Raw genomic sequence first — 12,073 nt, 5'->3', positions numbered from 1 at the left:
ATAGGAAATACATCACAAAGGGAAAAGGTACTGGCAGACCCAATTAACATATTATAATTTCCCAAGAACAGCCACGTGGTGGCAGCACAGAGGGTCTTGTGATGAGTCATCAGAGAGAGGCTTGTGATGGGTCTTAGGATGGGGAGATCACTTCAGGTCAGGATGGTTGGAAGGTGTGAATTATCAGTGGGTCGGGTAAGTCATCAGAAGTTGGTGATGGGTCTTGTGATGGGGGAAATTACATCAGGTCAGGGTCATTGGGAAGTGAACTGCTGGGGGGAGGGCCTGTGTGCATTGGTTGGGGATTGGTGCACAGTTGGCTGTGCAATTGATTTGGATTCTGAGAGATTCATAGGCTGGTTGCAGATCAATGTGTCTGTTGATGGAATTGCTAGTGAAGTACCAGGCTTCGATGAACTCATGAGTGTGGCGGGTGGTATCATGGCTGATGATTTTAGTGTTGCTCCAATTAAACACGTTGTTTGGTGTCAGTGTGGGTATTGATTAAGGATTTGGGATTGTGGCGTTTGACTGCTAGCTGGTGTTTGTGGATCCTGATTTTTAATTGATGTGATGTTTGCCCCACGTAGAAGTGGTTGCAATTGTTATAACTGATCTTGATCTGACACAGACAATCACCTATTGTAATAGCCAGACAGTCTACAGCAGAGGTCCCCAACATTTTGGGCACCAGGGACCAGTTCCGTGGAGAGAGGTTTTTCCGTGGACCAGGGGGTGCCTGGTTTTGTGTGCTGCCTGCATCTCGTGGATGGGGCTTTGCTTGTTTGGGCGGCCCAGTTGCTGGCATGGCATGTACTGGGGGTTGGGGATCCCTGGTCTACAGTGTAAGCAGAGCCTTGTAGTGTAAACTAAGTCTTGAATAAATGAGCATTCAGTTTTCTCAGGATCAATATATATACTGAGAGAAAGAAGTTCATTCAGGATCATTTAGTTCATATAAAATATGAGGGGTCCTTGGTGCCCTCTGAGCTTGCTTGTTTTCCTGCAGACATGAGACAAAGCATCGTTCCACAGATCAGAAGTAGACAAGAACAGAATGCACTTACAACAGAAGACAAAGCAGCCCTCAGAAAGCTAAAAGAGGACCAGGCCATCATCATCCTACCTGGAGACAAAGGCCAAACCATAGTTATTATGGACAGAGCACAATACCTTCAAAAAGCAAAAGGACAAAAAAAATCTACATCCCAGTCAACAATAACCGAATACAAAACCTAGACAACCAGCTAAGAGAACCCTCAGTGACCTCACTAAGAAAGGCCAAATTACCAAAGAGGAACATTGGCGGATGAGAAGCGGCTAACCCATTCTCCCATGTTTCTACATATGCCCCAAAATACACAAACTGGCATACCCCTCTATCCAATCGTATCACTATCAATGTTCCCTACGTTCCCAACATTGCAAAAGAATTAACAAAAAAGCTTGGGCAACTCACAAGAAGAAGCAAACACTATATTAACTGTCCACTACAGTGTCTTCAAATAATCAGGGATGTGATGAAGACGAAATCATGGTCTCATTTGATGTCACAGCCCTATTCATGTGTACAGATCCAGACTTAATCAAAGAATCCATGACTGCTTTGCTCCAAAGCACAACTGACTTAATCAAATGGATGAAGATTGAAACACTGAGGATTATTGATCTCATAAACCTCTGGCCCATGACCGTGGGGATGCTGGTCATAGGTCATAAGTGTAAAAAGTGGCCATAAGTCACTTTTTTCAGTGCTGTTATAATTTTGGTCACTGAATGAATAGTTATAAGTTGAGAATAACCTGTTAATGGCAAAACGACGTGTTGTTCAGTACTAAAGTTTCTCCCAAGCTTGCTTCAGACTATAGCAATGTAAATTATGTTGAGGTTATGGTAATTTTTGGCAGAAGCATTTCTGAGGAATGAGAAGGACATGAGAAGGAAATCACAGTATAGTTCTGTGCCATGGCAGAGCAGAAGAGAAAGATGGTCCTCTACTTTTGGAAAACAAAACCAAAGAAAATATTTTTTTTCCTCTCGGGAAGAACTTGGGTTAGGGGTGGGCACCCTCTAGATAATTTGAACTGCAGTTTCTATAATTCCTTAAAGCTACAAATCAAAGCAGATGGAGGCAACTTGGTTTCTAGCAGCTGTTCACAACTAAGAAACCTAGAGTCTCACAGTATAATACTAATCAAAAAAGAAAAATGGGTGTTACGTCATTGGAATTTTGACAATTGTTTTATGTTTATTTTAGTACCCTCTCTATTTCTAAGTTTCTTAGGGTGGCAGGGATTTTATGATTCTCTTTTCAAATGTTGATGTAAATGGGAAGGTGACTGCCAATTTTCCTGATAAAGGAAGAATGTGTAGATGTTCCAAATTTGTAATATTTTGTAGACTACCATCCTATTTCCAGGTATTATGAATTTTCTTCCAGTCACTTGTGGAGATGTTTCTGTTTCCCAGTCAAAGGTGAACACATCCTAAGAATAACTTTTGTGCAATAAATTTGTAAAAATAAAAACAGTGAGTTTATTTGTAATTTGCTGCTGATAGGTTTCTTGTCCCTGCAGTGTCACAAATTAAGATTTTTTTACTCATCTTTTTCTCTTCCCCAATATTGGGCATCAAAGTAAGATTGATTTTATATGCATAAGACCACTTATTCAATGGTTTCTCTAGATGCATGCAACTTCTTGCTATTTTGTATACCTATATCATCTCTCTATGTTAAAATTCTATTTGTTCTGCTTAACATTAGATGTCATCACATATATCTGCCATATCTGGTTAATCATTAGTATTAGCCATATCACTGATTTTATTTGCTGACTATTTCTTTAACTCAAGTTATTTTTCACTTTTGTTTACAGACTAAGGTTTCTGCTGTGAAAGAGTTCCAACATAGAACGACAACATTTTGGTGCCGACTTGTAGGCTCTGAAGATACGACTGATCATAGCATTATCAGTCCCTATACTTCTCGTGTTTTGAAACCTTATATCAGGTATAGATACACTATGTGGGAAGACATTTTTCCTTCTGGGCTCCTTTATTGATTTAGATTTAGATTTAGATTTAGATACCACCCTTTCCCGAAGGACTCAGGGCGGTTTACAGGATATTTAAAAGAAAATCAATACAAATGTTAAAAACAATTTAAAAAGATTACATCAATCCCTGAGAGAAAAATAAAAACCCCAGTTAAAGTTAAAAATTCTCAGCCTGGGCCAGAGAGCTCGAAGAGGTCCCGGCGGAATGAATGGAGGTCAGGGGCAGTCCTAAGCTCCGCGGGCAGCTGGTTCCAAAGGGCAGGCGCGCCCACTGAGAAGGCCCTACCCCTGGGTGTTACCCGCCGGCAATCTTTAACCAGCGGCACCCTGAGAAGACCCACCCTGTGGGAGCGCACAGGATGAAGGGAGCTTGATGCTGGCAGCAGGTGTTCCCTCAGATATCCTGGACCCTCGCCATTTAGGGCTTTATAGGTCATCACCAGCATTCTTTGATCTTGGTAAATATTGATAATTAAGGAAATAACACTGGTCAGCTATAGCACTCCTGTTGCTTTTCCTCGTTGCTTCTTCCTGAAGAATATAAAGGACAAGGAAGAAGTAAAAGGTGGCTTTCAGGATGGCGGGGGGGGGGGGGTAGAGTTTGCTGCTGCATATGGACAAGAAAAGGGAAAGTGGAGTTTCGTTCTTCTTGCCACAGTAAAACACTGACTATGCTAAGATTATGGTGATAATCAAGCACTCGCCTTTTACCCCAAACCCATCAAACAGCAACCTGTGCTAAACATTTTAAAGATAATTTAATATTATGTGGAAAAATGGAACAGCCACATATATCTTACTTGCTGAAGGAAGAGCTGGTGAGTTTATGGGAGATGAAATACTTGGATTTGACAAACACACCCTGTGACTTCAAAGTCATAGAATCGTAGGGCGGGAAAGATTCTTGGAGGTCTAGCCCAAGGCAGGAGACCACCTGCATCCCAGATAAATGGCTGTCCAATCTTTTCTTGAAGACCTGCAAACGGGCCGCGGCAGCTTTCCAAAAGGGCGGCGCCACCGCCCATTCCGAGAGGTGCGCGCGCACCACTGCCCGTTCGGAGAGGTGCGCACGCACCGGGCGACTGGGAGCCGCAGGAGACGGCTTAAAGAGCCACATGCGGCTCCAGAGCCACGGGTTGCCGACCTGTGGGCTAGACATATCTAGTTCCCTTAAGAATTCATCATTTGTTTTAGTCTCTAGATCCCTTATCATCTATTTTTCTTCTCTGCATCCTTTCTAGGGTCTCAACATCTTCTTTGTATAGTGGTGAGCAGAACTGGATGCAATATTCCAAGTGTGGCCTAACTAGTGTAGTATAGAGTGGCACTAGTGGCATTTCTTGTTATCTTGATGCTATCCCTCTGTTGATGCAGCCTAGGACTGCACTGACTTTTTCGCAACTTCAGCACACTGCTAGCTTATTTTAACTGATGGTCCATTAGGACACAAAGATTCCTTTCATGGTTACTACTTTTTTGAGCTAAGTACTGCCTATTCTATATCTGCATTTAATTTTTCCTGTCTAAGTACAGGATCTTACTTTTCTCACAATTGAACTCTATTTCATTTTGTTAGATAGGGCCCAATGCTCAAGTCTGTTAAGATCCTTCTGAATTATGACTCTATCTTCCCGCTAGTTTGTTGTAGTCTGCAAATTTGATGAGTTCTCCTTTATTCCATCATCTAGATCATTTATGAAGAAGCTTACTGTATGCTTCCCTCCATGTAGATGTAATTCCACTAAGGTCTACACACTGAGTGCAGTTGATCAGCGAATTGCAAATCCATTTAGTGGTGGTACTATTTATCACACATTGCTCTAACACAGCAAGAAATAGGCTGTGGTCTATTTTGTCAAATGTACTACTGATGTCCAAGTATACTATATCCACAGCATTTCCTTGTTCCACTAATTTAGCCAGTTTATCAAAGAAGGGAATAAGGTTTGTCTGGCATGATCTATTTTTAACAAACTCATGCTGGCTTCCAGAGATTGCTTTGTTCATTTTTAGGTGCTCACAAAGCTGCTTGAGTATCTTTTCTAGGCTTTTCCCAGATACTGTTTTTGCTAACTGATTAGCAAAAGTTCATCTGTTTTCTCTGCTTGGTTAAGTGAAATGTAGTACATACCTTTAGCAATTCATTTTTCTCTCTCTCATATTGACTCAAATGCATTTAAGAAAACTTTCATCCATTGTGTTCTGTAATTCTGTAGAGGTGGTATGATTCCTTAAATACAACGCAACACTTCTTTTGGGGGGCATGTTTTTTTGAACAATTTATATTCTCCTGCAGTATGTTCCAGTTGTGGGGCTCATCCCAACAATTTTCAGTAATAGCAACAATATCATACCTGCCTTTATGTACTAGGACTTCAAGTTCTCTCTGTTTGTTACCAAACTCTGAGCATTAGTGTATCAGAGTTCATTATGATTGACCTTGTATTTGCTTCCTACCTTTCCTTTTAATACCTAGGTTCCCTTCCTACTTTTCACTCCTTTTCTCATTGTCTGATTCATTGTCTTGTGGATTATACTTGGGATTTGATCTTAAAGATTGGTCTCCCTCACCTTTCAATCCTAGTTTAAAGCTCTTTGGGTGAGCTTGGCCAGTTGTTTTCCAAATACATTCTTGCTGGTCCCTCTGAGGTGTAGCCCATCTCTTGCTAGAAACCCTTCTTCTAGGCAATGTCAAAAAAATCCAAAATTCTCTTGGTGGCACCATCCCTTGAGCCAATAGTTTACTTCCAGAATCGTTTCTTCCCTCACTAGATGTTGACCTTTTGTTGGAAATACAGATGAGACCACTGCTTGTGCTTCCAGGTGCTTTGTTCTTCCACGTAGTTGCTCATAGTCCCTTGAAATTGTTTTCAGACTCTTAGTTGTATTATTCGTCCCAACATGAAAGAGGAGAAAGTGATGATAATCTGTGGGCTTCATTATTTTAGTAAGTCTCCTTGTTACATCTTTAATCTTTGCATCTCTCTAGAGAAATTATCCTATTAAAATTGTCTTATTAAACATTAGAAGGTCAGCAATACTGTACTTGATTTTCACTAACAGAGATGAAAGAGGGGGTTAAAGTTATGGGAACTTTAGAGGACAGTGACCATGTGACTTTGGAATTCAACATTATGCAGACAACAAGCAATAGAACAAAGTTAAACTAATGTCTTAGAGTATAAGAGAACTGATTTCAGCAACTTAGAGCTTGGGAAGGTTTTCCTGGATGGAAATCTTTAAGGAGAAAACAAATCAAAAAGCTTGGAAAACTGAAAAATGAGGTTATAAAAGCCCAGTCTAGCTAAATACTGTAAAGAAAGAAAAACAAGAAATCCCAGAAAATAACAGCATGGTTGCACAAAGAACACTCAAATTGTAAGATAAAAAGGACAGGTATAAAAAGTAGAAAGAGGGACACATAACTAAAGCAGAATATAGGTAGTACTCAAGTTATGACCACAATTGAGCCCAAAGTATGTTGCTAAGTGAGAAAATTGTTAAGTGAGTTTTGCCCCATTTTACAACCTTTCTTGCCACATTTTTCAAGTGAATCACTGCAGTTGTTAAATTAGTCAAGCGATTGTTAAGTGAATTTATTTTCCCCATTGACTTTGCTCGTCAGAAGTGTGCAAAAGGGTACGCATGACCCAGGGACACTGCAACCGTCATAAATGTGAGTCAGTTGTCAAGCATCCCAATGTAAATCACATGATCATGGGGATGCTGCAACGGTCAAAAGTTTGAAAAATGGGTATAAGTCACTTTTTTCCAATGCTGTTCTAACTTTGGTCATTAACTGAATAGTTGTAAGTCAAGGACTACCTGTATTAGCATATAGCCAGAATCTGCAAAGATGAAGTCAGGAAAGCTAAGGCTCACAATGAACAAAGACTTAACAACAAATATCAAAACCAACAAATTTTCTTTCAAATGTAAAAAAAAAGTCAAGGAAAATAAGTTTTTGATAACCCTAGCTGACAACTTTGTTACTCAAAAGATAGAGGAGGGAAGTAGAGGGTCAGCTATGCTGGACTTAATTTTACTAACAGAGATGAAATGATAGAGGGGGTTGAAGTTGGAGGAACTTTGGGAGAGAGTAACTATGTCAAACTAGAATTCAGCATAATGTAATCAAAATCAAACTATTGTCTTAGACTTTTAGATTATTGAAGTCAGATCTCTTAAAGAGTTTAGGAACGATTTCACGGATAGAAATCCTAAAAGGGAAAAAAGAAACAAAACTAAAGATGCTGGGAAAATCAGAAAAATTATAAAAACTCAATTTAACGCAATACCACAGAGAAATAAAAACAAGAGACCACAGATGAACCCAGTAGGTTTGCATAAAGAAATCTCTGACAAACTGACTTTGTAATAATGCCGCTTGGGGGGGAGGGCGAAAGCCCTAATAAGCAGGCATATACATAGAATGAAGGCTATTGCTAAGCACATTTGATTTGTGCTTAGATTGTAAGCCACCCTGAGTCTTCGGAGAAGGGCAGGATATAAATGGGATTAAAAATAAATAAACTGGGAGAGAAAAAAGGACAAGTATAAAAAATGAAAAGCGAGACATATAGCTAAAACAGAATACCAGCAAATAGCTCAGATCTGCAAGGATGAAGTCGGGAAAGTTAAGGCTCAGAATGAATTAAAAGTTGGAATAAATGCTAAAAATAATTTTAAAAGTTTATTTCAACATGTAAAACACACAAAAAAGTCAAGGAAAGAATTGTTCCACCAATGGAAAAGATGGCAAGGGGGGTGACTGGCAGAAGGGAGAAAGCAGAATTGTTAACTTCATTCTTTGCATCTACACAAAGGAAAAAATAGTCCAACCTATCAAAACCAGTACCCAAGGGACAGAATGGGAATACAAATCAAAATAGGCAAGAAAATGCTAAGAGATGAGTTCAAATCACCAGGATCAGATGGATTCACAGCTCAGTTTGGAAGATCATATAGGAGCCGTGGCCAGGGGGGCTTTTGCCCAGGTTCGCCTGGTGCGCCAGTTACGGCCCTATCTGGACTGAGGTGCCCTACGCACAGTCACCCATGCGCTCGTGACCTCCCGGCTAGACTACTGCAATCCTCTCTACATGGGGCTGCCCCTGAGAACCACTCGGAGGTTTCAGCTGGTGCAGAATGCAGCCACGCGAGTTGTGATGAGAGTCTCCCGTTACTCCCATGTAACACCTCTTCTCCGCGAGCTGCATTGGCTTCCAGTTGCCCTTCGGGTGAGATTCAAGGTGCTGGTGATGACCTATAAAGCCCTAAATGGCATGGGCCCGGATTATCTGAGGGAGCACCTGCTGCCAGCGTCAATTTCCCATCGTCCTGTGCGCTCCCACAGGGAGGGCCTCCTCAGGGTACCGCCGGTCAAGGATTGCTGACGGGCGATCCCCAGGGGGAGGGCGTTCTCTGTGGGCGCGCCTGCCCTATGGAATCAACTGCCAACGGAACTCCGGACTGCCCCCGACCTTCGCTCGTTTCGCCGGGACCTAAAAACCTGGCTCTTTGAGCTATCTGGTCTGGACTGAGGTGTTTAATGTTTTTAAATTGTGGTTTTAATTTTTTGCGGCTAGACTTAATTTAATTTAATTTTAATTTTATATTGTATTGTTTTTAAATTTTGCCTTGTAAACCGCCCTGAGTCCTTTGGGAGTAGGGCGGTATATAAACCGAATTAATAATAATAATAATAACAAAAATAATAATTAAATCCCAGAAATCTGAAGGTACTGGTAGATGTGATCTCAGAACCATTGAACTATATTTTTCAAATATCCTGGAGCACCAGGGAAGTATCAGAGGACTGAAAAAGAGCTGATGTGGTTCCCATTTTCAAAAAAAGGAAGGGGAAAAAAAAACACCAGATCCTGGAAACTACAGACTGATCAGCATGACATCTATACCTGGGAAATTCATGGAAAAAATAAGCAACAGATCTGTAAATGCCTAGATGTCAAAGAAGCCAAAATAGGGTTTGTCAAAAACAGATCATGCCAGACAAACTGTATTGCATTATTTAACAAAATGACTAAATTAGTAGATCAGTGAAATGCTGAGGACATAGTATTACCTGGACTTCAGAAAGGCATTTATTTGGTCTACAAATTGATGTCTGTTCCTGTGAGTAGTGAGTCACCTATCATCAACACACATTAATTTGTTTTGCTCTCTCTTGGGGTTAATGTTGAAATAACATTAATGTGGATAAGGTTGAAATAAAGTGAGCACTAGAACTCCCAGAAAGCTGTTGTCCTTGAAATTCTGCTTTTTGAGAATTCAGGACAGTGGTTCAGATAGAAATATTCACATTTTTCGTAGCAAAAAGAAAAGATATTTCTCAGCACTTCTCAGGTGAGATGGTTGGAAAGTATTATTGTGAGCCTGCTTAGGGTAATGTATTTATGTTTACTTTTGGATTTTTCCTATTCATACATTTCTTAGTTGAAATGAGTTGGCGATGGGCATCATTAGTGTGTGTGCGTTCGTGTATATGCATAAAGCACGTAAAAATGCAAGTAGAAAAATAGAGACCACTACGGTGGGAAGGTAACAGCGTTCCGTGCGCCTTTGGCGTCTAGTCATGCCGGCCACATGACCATGGAGACGTCCTCGGACAAGCGCTGGCTCTTCGGCTTTGAAACAGAGATGAGCACCGGCCCCTAGAGACGGAAACGACTAGCACACATGTGCGGGGGAACCTTTACCTTTACCTTTTTATACATATTAAATAATCGAAAGTTACATTAGCAATATTTCATTAATTTTAGAGTTTATTCCTACCAATATACCTACAGAAGAGGAGGTTAAAGAGGAACATGATAGTTCTCTTCCAGTAGCTATCACAGAAAAGACTGTGGATTTATTTTTTATAACTCCTGAAGTTAGTATGGAAACCAGTGGCGGACACTTTACAGAGGGAAGTTCAAAGTTGAAATAATGCAGAATTTCCTTACTGTGAAAACTGTTAAGCAGTGAAACAGCCTGAATCATGAGGGTTCCATTGCTGAAAATTTTCAAACAAGGTTTGGACAGCCATTTTGTCTAGAGTAGGATAAATATTCCTGTCCTGAGAAGGGGATTGGTCCAAAAGGCCTCCAGTATCCCCTTTGAAACATATTTCTGTGAAATCAGGTTTGACCCACTTTGAATGTTATATTTAACTCAGTTTTTTCAATTGTTTCCTCTAGACGTGATTATGAGAATAGGCCCCCCAAACTTCAGCTGCTGATGGAAATACGAGCTCATTATCATAAGAACGATCCAAGCTGGACTGCTGAACCAGAAGCCCCGATTGATTATTGCTATGTGCGCCCTAATCACATCCCGACCATTAATTCATTGTGCCATGAGTTCTTCTGGCCAGGTAGGATTTTACTAGATCAGGGCTGGCCAATCTTTCCTGATATAAATATTTGCACCTGATTGATTGAATCACCTGGTGGGCTGAGGTCTTCCACTAACTCAGTAGTGGTACTTGAAGTAGGAAATTAAAAGGTTTTGGCAGATGTAGGGGATGGATTAAGAATGGAAATTGGAATTTTCCCTCATAACAATCTTGTGCTTCCATTCCTTTCTTATTTCTCTTTTTTAAAAAAAATCTCATTGCTAAATTCTAGGCTGTATGCCACTGAATATTGGTAGTTTGATTTTGTCCTATTAGTGGAGAGATTTAAAAGACAAGAACAGATAACATTTTGTATTCTCACGGCTTATTGCATCTATTTTCACACTGTAAAAATCATATTTCCAAAATGTTGGGGAGAGAGTTGCAATTGAGTTTCACTGAAACAACTTTGTGTGCTTTAACAGATGGTAAGGGTTACATGCAATGCTAATATCACACTTAAGTCCAAAAATGTCACAGTGAAGTCCAGTAAAGGTCACTTCTTTATTTGCCTAATACAGAGTTCCCCAAGCTTTCCGGCTTTGCGGGCTGGCGGTGGTGGTGGTGGTTCCACACGAGCAGCTGGCAAGCGCACGTGCACTCAGAGCGCCATTAGTGTAAGCAGTGGGCACCGCCTAAGCTCACAGCCTGGTGGTTGGGGATCCATGACCTAATAGAATCTCATCAGACTAAAGCTATAATCTTCTAGCCTAATAGATTGACCCTGAGAGATACTAGGGCATGGCTACCCTGAACCTTTTTCTCTCCCCTATAGGCAGAATTGGATAAAAAGTAGCCATGCTACCTTCCGTGTTACTAGATGATTAATCTCTTATCTAACCATCTCCACATAAAAAGGGTTTCCTTTTTTCACCCCCTCTCCCAGAATAAAAGCAGCGGTTTAGGCTTTCTTGGGGGACAATTTGGGGGAATTATATATATTTCTTTTACCTTTCTTGGAGAGTATAGGAGCAAAACATAAAGAAAAACTTTTTTGGTGGGAAAATTACAAAACGGATACCTAATGACATCTAATGGTGAAAAAAAAAAGGATTATACCAAGATCTATTTATATTTTGTCTGGAGTGAGGGAACTTGGCCTGAAGCCCAGATATAGATAACAGACTAAACCAGGGGTAGGCAACTTTGGCTCTTTTATGACTCGTGAACTTCAACTCCCAGAATTCCTGAGCCAGCATGGCTGGCTTAGGAATTCTGGGAGTTGAAGTCCACGAGTCATAAAAGAGCCAAGGTTGCCTACCCCTGGGCTAAACCCTTTGATGTTTCTGAACTTCATAAACTTGTAGATTGCAGCTGGAAAAAGAGAAAACCTTTTTGGGCTATCTTTTCTGTAGGATAGATTACAACTAAAACTACAAAGTATTTTGAAGCCGTCTTCCTTGGATTACAAATATTGTTTGACTGTACTTTATACACTATTTAGAGACAGAGTGAATGGCAAGGATCTATCTACAGCAAGACATTTTGGATTATAATTTTGGCAGATTGGCATATTTGGATTTTGGGACAATTGGTCACAGCTGGAGTCAGAAGATAGAAGTGGATTATAAACTTTTTTCCCCCTCTTCATTTTTTCTTTTTTTTTCTCCCCCCCTTC

The 12,073-nt window shown here is 40.5% G+C and overlaps 1 protein-coding gene across 1 annotated transcript in view; it reads left to right on the top strand.

The window, feature by feature from the left end:
• Window positions 1-12,073, top strand: part of KAT14 (lysine acetyltransferase 14) — a 62,912-nt gene that overhangs the window by 32,671 nt on the left and 18,168 nt on the right. The window contains exons 8-9 of the mRNA XM_083357539.1: window positions 2,877-3,010; window positions 10,259-10,434. Coding sequence (XP_083213665.1) covers window positions 2,877-3,010; window positions 10,259-10,434 — 310 coding nt within the window. The remainder of the gene's footprint in view (window positions 1-2,876; window positions 3,011-10,258; window positions 10,435-12,073) is intronic.

The sequence above is a fragment of the Vipera ursinii genome, assembly GCF_947247035.1.
Source record: "Vipera ursinii genome assembly, chromosome: 3".
In the NCBI taxonomy this organism is placed as follows: Eukaryota; Metazoa; Chordata; class Lepidosauria; order Squamata; family Viperidae; genus Vipera; species Vipera ursinii.
This window is presented reverse-complemented; position numbering and strand designations above follow the sequence as displayed.